Genomic DNA, 17847 nt, shown 5'->3' on the forward strand with positions numbered 1-17847 from the left:
CAAAAATAAGAGTTTTGGCGAGTCAATGAAATATTAACACCTCTTAACGAAAATTCACGAAATTTTCGCAGGTCGGATTTGTCATGAATGTTTCCGGGTCAGATAATAAATTGTCCTTCACTTCAATTCACATCTGTCACATCAGTTCTCGTCATCCAGCGCGACGAAATCTCACACTCGAGGGGAGCAAACGGAAAACGGCTCTTACAAGTGCTCCTGTAACGATACGAACTGCGCTTCAACAAACACAAGTGTTCTTGTGATTCATTGCGCAACTTTTCAGTCCTCGAGCTGTCCTCCTCTCAATCGAGTTCCCAGTTTCTTAGAAAATGTTCCGAGACGCTCACTTGAGCTTAATCCAAACACAGTGATTCAACCAACCTCCAATGAGCAAATTAGAGCTTGTCTAAAAACTGATTATCAAAGGCAGCCACACTGTGCATCTCGCAATAATGCGTATTTACACACTTCACACAGGGTGTGATGACGAATACGAGCAGTGTTTCGCATGCTACGAAGGCATCTTACCTCGCAGGGTATAGTGGATAACATTAGCAGCAGGAACATGGCACTGAAGAGATGCATTCCTCTCGAAATGACAGCGTTCCGACCACCACCGGCACTTGGACACTTTCGTTTTTCAGAGCTCGCCTGCTTTCCTCGCGGTCCGCGCAGGATTCTGTCAGCGTTGTGTCGAGCGCGCGCGACGATCCATCCACATCACAGGAGGCACGCGCTGGGGTTTATTCCGCTCACGGAGGCAGATTACCCCCACTGTGCACGGCACAACGAGCCGCCTTGTGTTTTATGATTAGTACCCTGTCTTTCGCTTGTGACCGCCACCAAGAGGTCAGAGTTGTAAACGGGCTCGGGAAATTAAGTATAATAGCAGTTCCCCTCTCAGCAGGTTTTTTTTTTTTTTTTTTTTGAAGTGGGATCGACTGACCGAGCTCCAGTTGCAGAGGTTGGAAGGTGACTAATGTGCTTGCGATGCTCCGACACTAGCAGCAGCACACTTTGATGCTCTGGGAAGGGATTCAAAAGAAATGCCCTGCTCAAGATGCCTCACAGTGTGTGTGAAAGAGAGAGAGAGAGAGAGAGAGAGAGAGAGAGCTGGGGAGGAGGGTGAAAGAGGAGGCTTTTTGCCTTGACAGCTCAGTCTGTTGCACAAACAATGGATTTCTGAGATGGAGATAAATGACATGCATGTCCCCAGGAGAGCTGTGACATTATGTTTCTGGCGTTTTGATGATTGGATTAGACTTTGAGCAGCGTATTAGTGGCTCTTTAAATGTGAAAGAGAGTTGCGTCTCTAAGTAAGGGATAACGCACGTAGTCAGGCGGTCATTATTGCAAAATAAACCCCGACAGAGTCTCGCATCACCCTGAAGGAGTTTATTTTGTGATAATGACCAGCTTACTGCACATTATCCAACTTATTACACGGCTACTTAACAACTAAATAAATAAATGGACATTAAATTTTAATTTGAGGTGAAATTGTTTTTTTTTTTTTTTTTTTTGGCCATGGAGACACTGATAAAATATTTAGGAAATGTAGCCTAGGCTTTCTGGGTGAGCGTTCAGTTATGAAGTATACAGTCTTGCCACGGGCAGCGGCATATTTCAGAAATAGTTGGCTTTTATTTTTAATCAATTTTAAATAGCATCTTATTATTCTAATTGTATTCGCTGATTAAATATAAGACATTCCTCAGGCAGTGAATGTGAATCTTTTAGAATAATTTAAGGAGTGTTGGTCTTGGTCTTGGTCTCAACACACACTGGATTTGGACAATAACACTAGTTTCCACAAAAATATGAAGCAGCACTGCTGCCAACATTTATAATACCAAGAATTGTTTCTTGAGCATCAGCATATTAAAGGGATAGTTCAATTTGAAATTAATTTTAGCTTACCTAAAGGGCATCCAAGATGTAGGTGTCTTTGTTTCCGCAGTAGTTTCAATTTTGATATTTTTAGGTCAAACCGTTCTTGTCTTGTCTCATATAATGGAGGTCTATGGTCACCACCTCAAAGAGCATGCACAGAGAAGTCCAAATTAAACATGATTTAATGACTCGTAAATGTAAGTACACATTGATGGCCTAAGACACGAAACGAGAGGTTTGTGGGAGAAAACGAACAGTGTTTATATCGTTTTTACCTCTTTTAATCACAGCCACGTCCAAGTACTCTGAGGGCGGTGGGAGGAAGTGATCTCTCGCACGTGTACATCACTTATTGTTTACACAGAGATTTCAGAAGTGTTGCCCTTCACTGTGAAGATCTAAACATATTTAGATATACAGGAAATCCCAATGGAAGACGATTTCGATATATCAACAGACAACGTTGAATTTTTTTCGCAATTGTGCAAGAGATCACTTCTGGCGCTTTCCGGCACTTGCCCACTCAGATCACTTGGACGTGGCTGTGGTTACAAGAGGTAAAGTGATATAAATACTGTTTGTTTTCTCACACAAACCGCTCGTTTCGTGTCTTAGGCCATCAATGTGTACTTACATTTACGAGTCATTAAATCATGTTTAATTTGGACTTCTCTGTGCATGCTCTTCGAGGTGGTGACCATAGACCTCCATTATATGACTGACAGAGAAGAACGGTTTGACTTAAAAATATCGAAATTGAAACTACCGCGGAAACAAAAACACCTACGTCTTAGATGCCCTTGAGGTAAGCTAAAACATACCAAAAATTAATTTCAAAGTCAACTATCCCTTTAATGATTTTTGAAGAATCATCATGTGACACTGAAGACTATAGAATACAAGTATTGGTGAGAAAAAAAAAATCTTTCAAAAACATTGTACCAAATATAGCGATTTTTGTTAAAATTACACTAAAGGACATATCACATTCATGAAAGGTCACTTCTGCCACTTCAGAAGACAAAAATCATGCTTTTGTAAATCATAATTGGCAAATAAAAAGCTGAAATTGTGTTGTTTTTCCCAGGCAATACTTTACTATATGGGTGCACTAATACGCATAGTTCATGCTTAACTAATGTACAGTTAATAATGAGTTAATGTATGACAAGGGAACAAACCATTCATTCATTATTAACACATCAGCAATTAATAAACGAATAATTGATTAATATAGTTTACGTAAAACTGTGCCTGAAATATGCCAAATATAGTGATTTTTTTGGTGGTGCAGAATTTATTCCAGCAACTTATTGTAAAGCTTCACTTAAATTACACCAATGTTCTCCACTGTAAGACTATTTATCCCTTTTGTGTAAAATTAATAAATGAGAATAACAAATGTAGAGAGATGGACGGTAAGCAGGAGGGGAAGCAGAACCTCTGGTTGTTGTTGGAGTTCGTGGTAGGGCTCTGATTGTCCTGGGTTTTGGATTATGTTTGTTTTGTTTTGTTTTTTTGCCTGCAAGCAATATGAACATGCATTAATAAACAAAGATGCCTGAAGCTCACACTCCTGAATCAAACTCAAGTGCAAATGCCTGCCACTCCTAGTGCATTATTTAGGAATTATGAAGAAATATGATAAACTTAAAATGGCCACATGCCTACTTGTTGATTGCTCATGTGAAGCTCGCAGCCATTTACAGTGGATCTATGTACGTTTATTTACTTTTGTGATAGGAAATGCATAGGGCAAAACTGCACTGCAAAGATTGGAGTCTCTTTATTGTAGTTGAGTAGTGATATTAGTGCATATTATTTAAGAAGCTGAGGAAAATGTTCTTTGTTTTTTCATTGATGCATATCAGATAACACAAATGAGTTTGCTGCATCCATCTGCATTCTTAAATATGCATGACAAAAGCAACACACACACACACACACACACAAAGAAGTGGGCAGAAAAAGTCAGAAAAAGTTCTGTTTTTTGAGGCAGAGAGCCAAATCAAGAGTTCAATCTTTCCCTCTCTCTGTTTTTGCACACTTGGCTGCACACTATGAAGAGGACACGAAGTTAAAATGTCTATATTTTCCCCACTATCTCTCTCTGTCTCCTTCACGGTGGCAGATAGTCTCTTTGAAGGCTGCAGGGCACAGAGTTTAGTGTGTGTGTGTTTGCACATTTTCAGTAGGAAGCTTCAAGTCTGTGTATTGTTCATAACAGCAAAACATTAAAAGGCAAAAGCTTAATTATTTTCTAAATGGCGTACATGAAGTGGAAAACTATTGTTATCCAACATCAGGCTGCCTTCAGAGAGATATGTAGTGGTTTTAAGGAGGACTGAACAGTGGAAAACAGGAACAGATCGATATCTGTTCATTTCAAAGACTGTGCATTGATTTCGGGCCCATCCTGATGTGCTGGGAAAGATGCATTGGAGTCTGAAAGATGTCTGAGCCGCTGTGTGCAAGTCTCAGAACCATCAGCATTCTTCCGGTCACTTCCACTTTCTCGAGCAAATGTCAAGCACTGTCAGTGAAGCCCAGCAGGTGCTTATATTTCAGCATACTAAGGACATAGCACATAATAGAAGGCCACTTCTGCCACAAGAGAAAGAAAGAATCATGCTTTTGTAATTCATAATTATTAAATAATAAGTGTGTTTTTAGTAATTGTTGGTTTGGTATGTTTGAGTTGCTGAATAGCCTAGGTTACTGTTATACAGGAGCCTAAACTAAACTGTTTCTAAAAGAATTGCTTCTTTTTCTAAGCGAATCACTACTTTTTTTTAAAAAAACAATTGCTACTTTTTTATAAAAATAACAAAGTAACAAATGTGTAATAATAATAATGTAACAAATATATAATAACACTGTAATAAATGTATAATTACATTGTAATAAATGTATAATAAGACTAAAAAATGTGTAATTAGATATTTTTATACTACTCTTTCAATAAGAATCGCTACTTTAAAAAAAACAATCTCTACCTTTCGATACTTTAAAAAAAAATAATGCAACAAAATACTGTAACAAATGTTTAATAACACTGTAATAAATGTATACAGTTGTAATAAATGTATAATTACATTGCAATAAACTTGTAATTATACATTTGTTAGTCTTATTATGCATTTATTACAATGTAATTATATTTTTACACTACTTTTTTTCTTTTTTATGACCTTTGCAGCAAAAAGAAAATATGTGAAAATCAGTTCAGTATTAAGTGAGATATGATTGATTAAATGGGCTGACAGCTCATTGCACCTTCCGAACAGATTACACTGAGCAGAGCGGGTGACCGGTCTAAGATGGCGGGCCCACGGCTCATCCGTGCCAGTAAGCAGTAGCGGTCGATAGGGTTCTACCGGCTACATTGCGAGCGAGATTTATAGCCCTTTCTCACCGCACTTGATGTAATTAAACGTATTAATTTGATGGCGCATCCAGAAAGGTTCAAACGACAATAACCAGTGTTGGACATTCACCCTTTGTAAAATGAAAAAGACTTTGGACAGAGTTTGGGAAAAGAGACTGCAGCTGGCCCATGTGCAAACAAGGGCATTACATGTAGTCACGCAATGCTTTGGTTGTTAACATTAACAATTTGAGAACAAAGTATACTTTGCACGGTTTTACATGTTATGATAAATGATTGTTAGATTTAATCAGCGCAATTTACTGCAATGCCTTTTTTTCAGTAAGGTGGTCAGAAAAACAAAAGTGGATGTTACTTACTTCTTCAGAGGATATTTAGGGTGAAAATTCTAATGTTGGTCATACTTCCATAAGTAGAATCTGTGATTCTGAATGCCAGAATCCAGTGACTGACAGCCTCACACTCTCCTCAAAACGTGTTCATCCGTGCTGTGCCATGCCGAGGTACAACTCACTTAAAGCTGATAATTCCGCGAATGACTGCAATTGCAGATTTCGAACAGAGATGGCGACAAAGAGAAAAAACTGCGGACTGCAGCTTTAAGCTTTTCATATTTTTTTTCTTCCAAATATTTTATTTTAACAGTTTTTGAAATTTAATATATATAGAAATATATATACAAAATATATATAGAAACTTTAAGAATTTTATAGAAAATTAAAGACATTACTATTACTATATAAGGTTTAGGTTTCAGACAATAATACACATAAGTACTAGCAAAACAATGATTTTAAGTTTGTAAAATACACACTGATATATGAGAGCGGCAATAATAATCCTTTCCATTATAATAAGATGACACGTTTTATTCATATCAGATACACATTGTGTAAGTATATTTACATTTGACTCTATTCTTCTCCCAGTTCACCAGCCACTTACTTTCATGTATTTTGTGAGAAGCAGAGGTTATAAATCCAACAGATCCGATTCTCTGAACTGTAAAACAAACTAAAATGGCGCCGCCCATTGTGCGTACAGCTCAACTAACGCGATCGTTATAAAGATGTCTAAACAGCAAAACCCATCCACTTGCATATATTTGACAATCAGAATATCAGTGTTTCATGATATAGCTAATACTAAACGAAAAAATATTTTGGGGTGGAGGGAACATTTTTCAATAAAAAGTTCCCAAACGAGCCAAGAAACGATGTGGAATAACTTTTATCGTGTGCCATCAAAATGCATGCAGTAGAGGGTTAATTTATAACTCGATAAAATATAATAATAAGTAAATACTTTATTTGAAAAATAAAAAGTGTTACGAAAAAATCTTAATGATTTAAAACTTTGGAAAACATGGCGTCTCTGTTGAGGGTTATCCACTTACAAAACAAATCATAGCATTTCTTTTATTATTCATCATCTTCCCTGCATCAGAAGACGGAAGACTGTGAGGTCAGAAGCCGGAGATATCCAGCAGAATTATCAAATATCCGACTCTGAGAGGAACAGGCCAGCTCACAGTTATTTCCCTCTCAGCGTCATGATATTGAGACGACTGGTCATTGCTCAGTCCCATCTGCGAGCCACAAGCGATACTTTTATAAAAAAGTCCATAAGGCCATAAAAAGCAGGTCACATGTTCGGCCACTGCCCTCCTATGGTGCAAGAAGTGTACAAGGAGTAGTTTGTTGCCATAGCAATGTCCATTACAGTCCCAGTTGGAGAAGGTGTGAGAGGCAGATTGCTCGTCGGCCAAGACAGACAGAATCAAACATGGCGTTTCACACCCTCCCATGGGCGGTTGCACATTTAGTACCGGCTCGTAACCAAGGCAACTGGGGCAAGGGCGAAAAAAGTTCAGAAGTATTGAGATGCGATGCGTTGTTTGTATATGTCCATGAACTATGAGTAAACAACACGTATCTGCACTTAGATAAGGCTTGTTGTGGGTTCACTGCTCGCTGATTGATTGTTTGTAAGAAAGGACTCCACAAGTTAGTTTTAATCACATCCATCAGTAAAATCACAGAGCTTCCATCTAGTCACCACAGGCTTATATTCAGTCTTGTTGGGGTTTATTCGACAGTCTGTATTTGCGTCTAATTGGATGCTGAAAGAAGTAGAAAACGCATATAACTCCCTGTTTTCGCTGCCAACCGAAACCTGCAGTTATTTGCTGTCGGCAATTCTCTCGGCGTGTTTTTTTTCTTTTTTTTCTGCTCCATTGAAACAGAAGACATTTCATGTTTTTCTTCTTCCATGAATTTTAATTTCAAAATGGGCTTCCTGTGTTTTCGACAACCCAGAGAATGTCGTTTTAATGCAGGCTGAGGCCAAAATCAGACTGGAGGTCTTTCGACGGTCGGCCCCCCGTGTCAAAGTTACAATGGCGGTGATTGTGCCCCTTGTTTCTCAAACGCAGGGTAACAGTAATAGCCATCTGAAGATGTATGGTCATAAAGGGCATTCTGCTGTGAAATTACATGCTTTTCTTTCTTCTTTAAGGAAATTGTTCATGCAAATATGACAACTGATTCCATAAAGGGCTATTAGGGTTGGCATGGCAACGGCATTTGTAAACCAAGGGCCATTAACACTCTCCAGATTACAACGTCACTCCCTCTCTGGCGTCGCAAGAACTGATTCATAGGCAGACGGGGTTAACAACAGAACTGTGAAAGAGAGACTAAATGTCCTTGTTTTTTCGTTTTTTTCATTCAGCTTTGCCCGGAAGTGAAGCCGAGTCCTCAGAGGTTACTCGGAATCGGGTATGCTTTCCAATGGCTGTTCCCACCGAGTTTGTGTATGGGGCTGGGGGATAAAAGAATGGTTTTACATAATTAAGCAGATAGTAGCGATCACAGGAGCTTAGCCGCAGAGCACTGAACTCCACGCACTTGGGCTCATTATGAAGTTAAATACTCCAAACTGTCACTGATGGTTTAATTACAGCCCTGCTACGGAACAATCGCTTCAAACCCGTCGGCGCAATCCGCAAACCTGCCCCGAAACGCACAGCGTCGGCCCGGAAAGAAGCCGAATTTCCCTCTTTTACACCCCAGAGATGAAGGGAGAGTAATTAAACGGGCATTATGATGCACTTCCCCTGCTGCTCTCTGAAGGAGGAATTCCTCCTCTCTCACTTTCAGCTGTTCTGCAGACTCGGGGAGTAATGCCACACTTAAGGCCGTTACATAATCTGGATGCAGGGTAAACTGTGACACTTTTCACATAGGCGGTAAGAAACAAGATGGTAAAATAATTGGTCACGCTTTGATTTAAAGGTGCATTGCGCAACATTTCATGTTTAAAATACCTGTTTTTCTAACCCATACATGCTTAAACAATTGCCTGATGGGCTGAATGAGCCCTTCTCTGATAACTGCGATTGCCTCTATAATCCTGTACAGTAAAATAAATTAGAGGGATTCGGAACGGAATTTGAGACTGGGCGTGACGTCATGCGCGTTCACGATCGCCTGGTTATGTCTGGCAGGTTTGTGTATTCGCCGCCATTCTCCGTATCAGCAAACTCGAGCGACACAACTTTATTCAACTTTCCACAAAAGTAGAAGATGGATTCAAAGAGACCGGCTTGTAGTTCATTCCAAACCCCAACGCAAACTCCACGTAGGACAAAGAAAATGAAACGTTTGTCTAGTGCCAGGCGTCGGAATAAGACGAGAGTCGACATCGGGAAGCTTTCAACAAATGGAGAGATCACCGGTCTGCTCTAGGGCTCAAATGGGTCCTATAGAAAGTAATAACTTACATTGTTCATGAACGTGTTTCCATAATGATGCAATCGTAAGTGGACACTGTAAGCACATAAAACAGTTCAACATGCCTTTCCTTTCGTATATTTAAAATGACTTGCAGATTTATAACTTTATTACCTCTAATGAGACATTATGACTGTAACAAAAGATTTGTGCGGCTAATGCTCCTTTGATTATGAACAGCTCGTGCAAACGTGAGTGTGCATACCTCTGGTTGCAGTTTCGCTTGTCGCCAGAGGGGGCGTAGTTCTGCAAAAACGTAGATACTTGCGCAATGCACCTTGAATGTGGAGTCGTTACAGTGCAATTTAAAAATCACGCAGTGTTGGGGGTAACGCATTACAAGTTACAAGTTTTGTAATCAGATGTCATTTTTTCAATTTAAGTAACAAGATACTTTGTTTTACTATTTCTTGACTGACAGCTCTCTTGTCCCCATATTGAGAGACATCAGGAGTGTAAGCTGAAGTGTTGTGTGCGCTGTGTGTGGACATGATGCTTATTGCAGTTCTAGACTAATGTGAGCATTACTCATATTACTTGCGCAAAAACAGATTCAGTACTCATGATAAATAAAAAAGTGAAATGCAAACTCGTAATATTAAGCAAACAAACCTATAATAATTACGTTATATAACACAAATATACTTTATGCTTTTAATCTCACTTTATGAGCCAATGTCTTTGCTGTTTTCCTTTGGGTGATCTGATTTAACCATACGAGTAAGCAAAAATGACTTCAGATTTACATCACATTTGGGCTTCATTTTGTGTTTTTACTGTTGAAGTTTGAAACTTACTTCCCCAGCGTCCTATTCTTCTATAATCAATGGCAGCACAGCTGAAAGGTTTGTGTACTGTACCGGAGTGAAATAGCATTTCCTTCAGCCTGAGGCTTATTCACTTCACTTTTAGTGTCAAAGGGCCTTTACATTTGCCAAAAATAGAGCTTTTATTTTGCTTCATTAAAAAAAAGTAACGCAAAACTAATGTAACACATTAATTTCCATTAAAAGTAACTCAAATAGTTACTTTTTTGGTAGTTACAATATTGTAACACATTACTTATGTAAGTAACTTTCCCCAACACTGCAAATAAATAGTGATTAATGTCAAAGTTGCAATAAGCGATTTAAAGGGGCACTTGGCAACTTTAGTTATTTCTTCGCTGATTTCCACTTTTGTTGTCGCATGTGTTCTCATCAGCGCCCCCTACAGCTGTACGGCGTATATTTCACAACACCGTCATAAAGAAACTCATTTGCGGCGCTTTCCTCCTGCTTTCATGTGCTTCTGTTATTATCGGAGCCAGCCAACTCTATCAGAAGCTGTGTCTACCATACACTGTAAAAAATATGGACGACGCCCCTTCGCTCTTTTGAACTGAAGCCGCCAATGTACCGATATGGAGTCTGCGCACTTTCACTTTCGGGACCAGACATTCGCAGTCGTGAGCAGGAAGTAAAGCCACGAAATATAGGCTCCGCCCTCACTCTCGCTGAATCAATCGCAAGCACACGCCCCGCACTTTTCTTAAGTGGCCTCTCTCTGCTCCGTTCCTCGCCAATGGTGTCTGCTGATTGCAATACCTCGTTAAAATAAGGTAAATACAACTACTAACCACATAGTCAACATTATGACAACATTAAGTCTTCAGTGACTACTTTGCACAGAGATCCTGTCAATCATGATGTCACAGCACTGTTTATAGAGCATCAAATAACTAAAAAACAAACATCAACGTGATAGAAACTACAGTAAATGACAAATTAATTTAATTAATTGTAATTTAATTGTTTAGTTGGTCTCACGTCCCATTGAATAACATGGGGAGGCGGGGTTTATGACCTATACTAGAACCGGCCACTGGAGGGCGATCGAGACGTTTTGGCTTCGCTTTTGAGGGCTTGTGCAGCACGCTTGGTGTCTACCGACCCGAATGGGTAATACATCATACACAGTATCTTAGAATTATGTCGAATTGCCATAAAGCAGTTTGTGTTTCTCGCTTGTTCTCACTCGTTCTCGCTTCTCACAAGACTTCTATTTCCAACTTACCAGGACGTTAGTCCCCATGTTGCAAGGTTGGTTTTCCACCTGGGGACGCTGGGGGGAGTGGGGGAAGCCACCATTCTCTCCAGAACTGGTTATTGAACCATTAAAATAGTTTTTAAACGGTTTTATTAAGTTGAAATAGTTGCCAACTGCCCCTTTAAGAGAAACACTGTTGATATTTGTAACCGACACCCAAACTCCCTCCATTGCCCCAACCCACAAATAACAAACAGGCTATGCAAGACAGGCAACGACTAACAGCTGCTGAATTAGACCGCAATTAATCAGCTGTGATTCTACAACATACTGTATAACAGCATATAACCAATGTAACTCATGTATCGAGCAGAAACAAAGCAAACTTCATGTTTTCAGCCTTCCCACTTTTAAACGTCTCTCCAGCATTAAGAGACTTAATCAAACCTTTCCTTTTTTTAGTATTTAGTATTTTTTAGAAATCTCTCTTTCAACAGTCTTTCAACAAATGTCCTGCTTGCTCACTCTTTCTCTTCCACCATCATGAGTCTATATGGCCCTGTTGCTGATTGGCTACAAGAGAGTTGTTCAGTCCAATCCACTTTGTTGTTTACCTTCCTATTTACACAGCTTGGACTGTGTCCAAACACAATTTTTTCAACACACAGAGAACAGAACAGAAACGGCGTTTCTCAGAAATCAGGGCATCAAAATAAAGAGTTAGCAGATATTGAGCACACAATCTACTAATAATGAGAGTTAAATGATATATAGTTGCAAAGTTACTTATAGTTAGTAGAAAGTCTAAAGTGGACCACCGAAATAAAGTGTTTCCGAATATTTAAATATGATTTTAATATTTGGAAAATGGGTAACACTTTACTTGAAGGGGTGTTCATAAGACTGACATGACACCTTCATAACCATGACATGACATATGTCATGAATATGAAGTAGGGTTTATGCATTTTCACTGTCTTCCACTCAATAATTACATTTTGAATGCAAATATTATGTCTTTGTTATGACATCTTGACATAAACCATAACATCATAACCTGTCAGTGTCTTTGTCATGACAACTTGATATTAAATTAAGTTAAACTGTCATGTGGTTGGGTTTGACATTGGCTGTCATGAGGCCATTATAACTGTACACAACAACTTCTCGAGTTAATCACTTTATCCCTGTAGTTCTCTAATTGAATACGTTTGAATAGGCTATGTACATTCATAAATGTAATGCACTTGTAATCATTCTCACTTCTGTTTTTCTTTTTTTATTCTATCTTCCTCTCTATATTTAAGAGTGAATCCTCAACAGTCACCTCTGGCCACAACGCTCTGATTGAACCCGTGGCTCTGGCATCATCTTTCTCGTTCTCGCTCATCCTATCTTTCTCTCAGCGGCCCTGCAGGTATCAGTGTGAAGAATGAAGCGTCAGCAAATCTCAGTGCTTGTTGTCTGAAGACCAGTGCTGTCTGTTATTCCCTCTGGCATTACTGAACCAGTGCAGCTGGACACAGACCGGGCGGGATGTGGATGCGAGCGATCAGCATGCGATGCACCGCTAAAATCATTACATCTCTCACTCCCAAAGAGACACCAAAAGGTTTTAATACACAACCCACCTCCTCTCCCCTTAAGGGCTTCATTAGATAAAAGGAAAACAGCTCTTTTTCAGCGCTGCAGTGCAATTATTCAGTGTAGTCAAGCATGTCTGGGTGTGACAAAGCAATTTGCCTTTTCAGTTTGCTGTTCCTGATACAGATACGAGTTCGAGAAATCAGCGAGAGGAAGAGAAAGAGGGAAAGAGCGAGCGCATCGGTTCAGTGCCCTCAGTGCAGCGGGCTATCAGCTGTTATTTACCTTGCGAATGGAGCGCTGTGTGGTTCTGTGACTGCTGATCAACCTTCTGCTCACCAGTGGAGGACATCAAGGCTGCCTCTCTTTGAATCAAGGTTAGTTTTAAAGCTCAGAGCAGCAGGAGGCTGTAAGTGCAGGAGAATTATTCGTGAGCGTTCATGACCACTGACTTCATATTTATCTTCTCTTACCTCCTGCACTCTTCCTTGGAAATCGATAGTGAGATGGAGGACCACAGGACTCATTTCCACTCACACTGTCCCTCTGTCATCATATGCCAGCAGAAGGCATCAACCGACACTCAAAGATAGACCCTGCAAAAGAAGATTTGAAGCCTAATTAATTTTTGGCATGTTTTAGCTTACCTCAAGGGCATCCAAGACGTAGGTGTCTTTGTTTCCACTGTAGTTTCAATTTTGATATTTTTAGGTCAAACCGTTCATATAATGGAGGTCTATGGTCACCACCTCAAAGAGCATGCACAGAGAAGTCCAAATGAAACATGATTTAATGACTCGTAAATGTAAGTACACATTGATGGCCTAAGACACGAAACGAGCGGTTTGCGTGAGAAAACAAACAGTATTTATATCGTTTTTACCTCGTTACCATGCCCTTTGAGGTGGTGACCATAGACCTCCATTATATGACTGACAGACAAGAACGGTTTGACTTAAAAATATCAAAATTGAAACTACTGCGGAAACAAAGACACCTTCATCTTGGATGCCCTTGAGGTAAGCTAAAACATACCAAAAAATAATTTCAAAGTGAACTATCACTTTAATGTTGGTTTATTGCAATCTTCATACGTTTTTAACATTTCAAAGAAATGAGCAAAAGCATACATAGAAAATGTTCATTGATTCATGTAGTAAATAATGTAAAATGGATTAAACCTTCACTCTAAAAATGGCTGGGTTAAAAACAACCCAATTGGCAAACCCCGTGTTGGGTTAAAGTAACCAAGAAGACTGATTCAATGGCTCAAATAGACAATTTTATTAAAAATGCTTTTGAAAGTAGTCTCTTCTGCTCATCAAGCCCGGATTTATTTGATAAAAAAGTAATATTGTGAAATATCTTTTAAATTTAAAATAGGGCTGTCAAACGATTAATCGCGATTAATCGCATCCAAAATAAAAGTTTGTGTTTACATAATATATGTGGGTGCACTGTGTATAATTATTTTATATATATAAATACACACACATGCATGTATATTTAAGAAATATTTTCATGTATAGATTTATATATAATTTATATTATATATAAATATAAATACTTTATATATAAATTAAAAAAAATCTTAAATATACATGCATGTGTGTGTATTTATATACATATATATATACAAAATAATTATACACAATGCACCCACATATATTATGTAAACACAAAATTTTATTTTGGATGCGATTAATCGCAAATAAATGCGATTAATCGTTTGACAGCCCTAATTTAAAATAATTGTTTTATATTGTAACAAATGTAATTTAAGCTGAATTTTCAGCATCATTACTCCAGTCTTCAGTGTCACATGATTTGATTTGATGTTCAAGAAACATTTCTTATGATTATCAATGTTGAAAACATTTGTGCTGATTAATATTTTTTTTGTGGAAACCGATTACAGGATTTTTTCATGAATTGAATGTTCAAAATAACAGCGTTTATTTGAAATAGAAATGTTGCAATACAAATGAATTTACTGTCACTATTGATTAAATTATTAAATTATTAAATGAATGCATCAATTATTAAACTAGTTCATCCTTCCCCTAAAGTTTTGACAGCCATTCCACATTCAGAAACGTTCTGAGATAAAACAGTGTCCATAACATGTTTATTTGTTCCAGATATTGTAACCGACTTGAGTGGCTTTATGCTAAATAGGTGGGTTTTTATTCTCACAGGTAGAATCTGCATCTGAAATGCTGTTGTCATGGAGACTAGTTACTGTCATGTGGACCGTCCGGTGGGGACTGTTGTTGGGATCAATAGGCGATCTGAAGACAGAATGTTTTCTTTCATTCCAGACCGAGTGCCAGCGTGTGGCTCTCTCTACCCCTCAATTGTGATAGAGGAACGAGGAAGAGACCATTTTAGCTCCCACAACGGCTGAACTAGAGGAGGGAAGACATGTGAGTGAGTGAGCTCTCCTGTTTTAGCTAAATTGGCTAAAATTGGTCCCCTTGAAGAGCAAGTCAAAGAGATATGTGAAGGCACTAAAGTGGTTTTTCTTTCTCTTTTTTCTTTTTTGGTGCAGGGCGATCGTCTGCCTATTCCTCAGAGTGATATGTATTCACTGTAGACTGTTTCATAAACCCCTCACGGGAGCTTCAAAAGCCAAGTGATTTATGCCTGTCAGTGTGTGTGTGTACTGTCTTCTGCTGGCTGCATGCGTGTGTGTGTGTGAGAAAGAAACAGAAGTGTTCCAGTCTGGGGAAGGTACTGACCACTCTAATTATCCTCTATTTTCTTCAAACATGGCGGAGCTTTTGTGCGCCTGTCTCCTGAGATTCGCTCCCCCTTCTCATTTTCTTTGAGATTCAATTCCACTTCATCCCTCTCTGTCTTCTACATATAAAACACCTTCTTCAATTATTCCGCTGACGTTCATATCTGTATTATTTGACGGCCAGGTCCGGTCAAAAGGGCCGCTCGCCTCACTCTTCTGTCATTGACTACAATCAATCGGAGAAAAAAGCCTATATTCTGAGCATCTGTGTGTAACTGAGAGATAGCGAGGGTTAACAGAAGTACAAACTGAAAAAGTAAGAGAGAGAGAAGGAAAAGAGAGAGGGATTAGCCCCTCCCCCCCACCACCACCACCCAAAGTCATTGGGTGGCACCCTGTATAAACGGCCATCTTTACGCACTTGGCGGCTCGTTGTGTCGGGCTGTAGTTCTGAAATAAAACTGAAAGGGTTTGGTTGTTACTAAATCAATATTTAATTTATATAGCTAATAAATATTTCAATGTCCCACTGCCATATAACCATTTTATAATTCATGCTCCTTATATTAACATACAATAATTACCATAAAAATGGTTATATGAGAGAAGGACATCAAGATGAATTTCCAAGCAATGCCAAATTGTTAAAGGGTTGCGTTCTAAAGGTCAACGAGAATTAAAAATATATATTCATTGAATTTAATTGAATTCATTTTGCATTGTAAAAATGAATATGACTGAATGTGTTAAATCTAATCAATAAAATTGAGGCAACAGATTACAATCAATATTATTAATTAAATTTAACAAATTAGAATTGAGTAATAACTAACCACATGAATTACTTAAAAGTTAACCATTTGAAATGAGTAGAATTTACACATTTTTGTAAACAAAAATATCGGAAAAACAGACTATCATCAAAGATGAATTAAGAACTCTTTTTTTTTTATTGCCAACACTGAAGACACCTGATGACAACAAGCAGAAGAGTTAACACAGTCTCATCCCAAGACGTCATATAACTGACGTCTTGGGACCATACGTCAACATCCACCTTTTTAGGGTACCCCTAAACGTTGGTTACATAGCGATGCCGGGCAGTCATACAACTGACGCTTTACCTTTAACGTCGGTTAGGTGACAGGGTAGGGTTATGATCCGATAACTTCATCTAACCAATGTTTAAGGCTACCCTAAAAAGGCGGATGTTGACGTATGGTCAAAAGATGTCCCAAGACGTCAGTTATGTGATGTCTTGAAAAACGTATTTTTAAGTCACCATTATGGAGATCAGTGTGTGGTTTAGTTGGGCCAATTCTTAATTCAGAATTCTTAATTCTTGAGTTCTTAATTCATCTTTGACGTCAGTCTGTTTTTCCGATATTTTTTGTTCAAAAAATGTGCAAATTCTACTCGTTAACTTTTAAGTAATTCATGTGGTTAGTTATTACTCAATTCTAATTTGTTAAATTTAATTAATACTCTTGATTGTAATCTGTTGCCTCAATTTTCTTGATTAGATTTAACATATTCAGTCATATTCATTTTTACAGTAAATTATAAAATGATGGTTATTGTTTGTTTGTTTGTTTGTTTGTATTTATTTATTTTGTTTTTACAGTAATGACCATTTTAAATGGGAGTTTTTTTTTTCCCCAAAGGTTTTACCATTTTTTCCCAAACTCAGTTGTTGAGAAATTAACTAACAAGAAACTCTGATTAACGAACTGGTAAGCAATAGCACACAGACGAAAGTGGTAGTTCACTATTAAGTAATCAATAACTACTATTTTTTTAATACTTCCCAGAGAACTACTGAAAAAGTTTATTAACAATCTAGTAACTACTATTAACTAAAAGAAACTCTTATTAACGAATTAGTCAGTAATAGCTCACAGATGAAAGTGTTACTAGATACTTCTGTGGGAATTACTAATTATTTGGATCCGTATTATAAAGTGAAGATTATTGGAACTAACTAGTAATTACTCAAGTGTTACTAAAGACATTTTCTAAAAGTATACTAAAGTTCACCACTTTAGTATACTTACTAGTTCGTTAATCAGAGTTTCTTGTTAGTTAATAATAGTTACTAGATTGTTAATATTGTGTTACTCATTAGTTCTTGTGTAGTTATTCATTAATGAAGGAACCGTATTCTAAAGTGTTACCGATAAATCTTATTAACATCAAAATGAATTTGGTAATTTGCACAACAGAACCCAAACTGCTCAATAGTCAGGATTCAAACAGATTTACTGAATAGAAAACGCTGTTTGTGTGAATGTTAAACCTTGAGGTCAGAGGCTCGCTCTATTATTTTATATTGCCTATATTTTCCAAAAGAATTGAGAAGCTAGAGTTAATGCTGCATATGGCAAAACACACATCTGTTTACTGTACCCCTAATCTTC

The 17847-nt window shown here is 38.1% G+C and overlaps 1 protein-coding gene and 1 long non-coding RNA gene across 3 annotated transcripts in view; one reads left to right on the plus strand and one right to left on the minus strand.

The window, feature by feature from the left end:
• Positions 1 to 990, minus strand: part of olfm2a (olfactomedin 2a) — a 101570-nt gene extending 100580 nt beyond the window's left edge. The window contains exon 1 of the mRNA XM_039685996.2: positions 529 to 990. Coding sequence (XP_039541930.2) covers positions 529 to 585 — 57 coding nt within the window. The 5' untranslated portion in view covers positions 586 to 990. The remainder of the gene's footprint in view (positions 1 to 528) is intronic.
• LOC120489298 (uncharacterized) overlaps positions 1 to 15844 on the plus strand; it is a 186496-nt gene extending 170652 nt beyond the window's left edge. Inside the window, exons 3-6 of one of the 2 annotated variants that reach the window (XR_016155183.1) lie at positions 12411 to 12715; positions 12855 to 13064; positions 15009 to 15113; positions 15239 to 15844. This is a non-coding gene — a long non-coding RNA (uncharacterized LOC120489298). Of the gene's footprint in view, positions 1 to 12410; positions 12716 to 12854; positions 13065 to 13189; positions 13342 to 15008; positions 15114 to 15238 lie in introns of those variants that run through there. The other variant, XR_005624723.2, reaches the window with a different exon arrangement.
• The last annotated feature ends 2003 nt before the right edge of the window (positions 15845 to 17847 follow it).

Source organism: Pimephales promelas, chromosome 3, assembly GCF_988280905.1.
Source record: "Pimephales promelas chromosome 3, fPimPro1.hap1.1, whole genome shotgun sequence".
In the NCBI taxonomy this organism is placed as follows: Eukaryota; Metazoa; Chordata; class Actinopteri; order Cypriniformes; family Leuciscidae; genus Pimephales; species Pimephales promelas.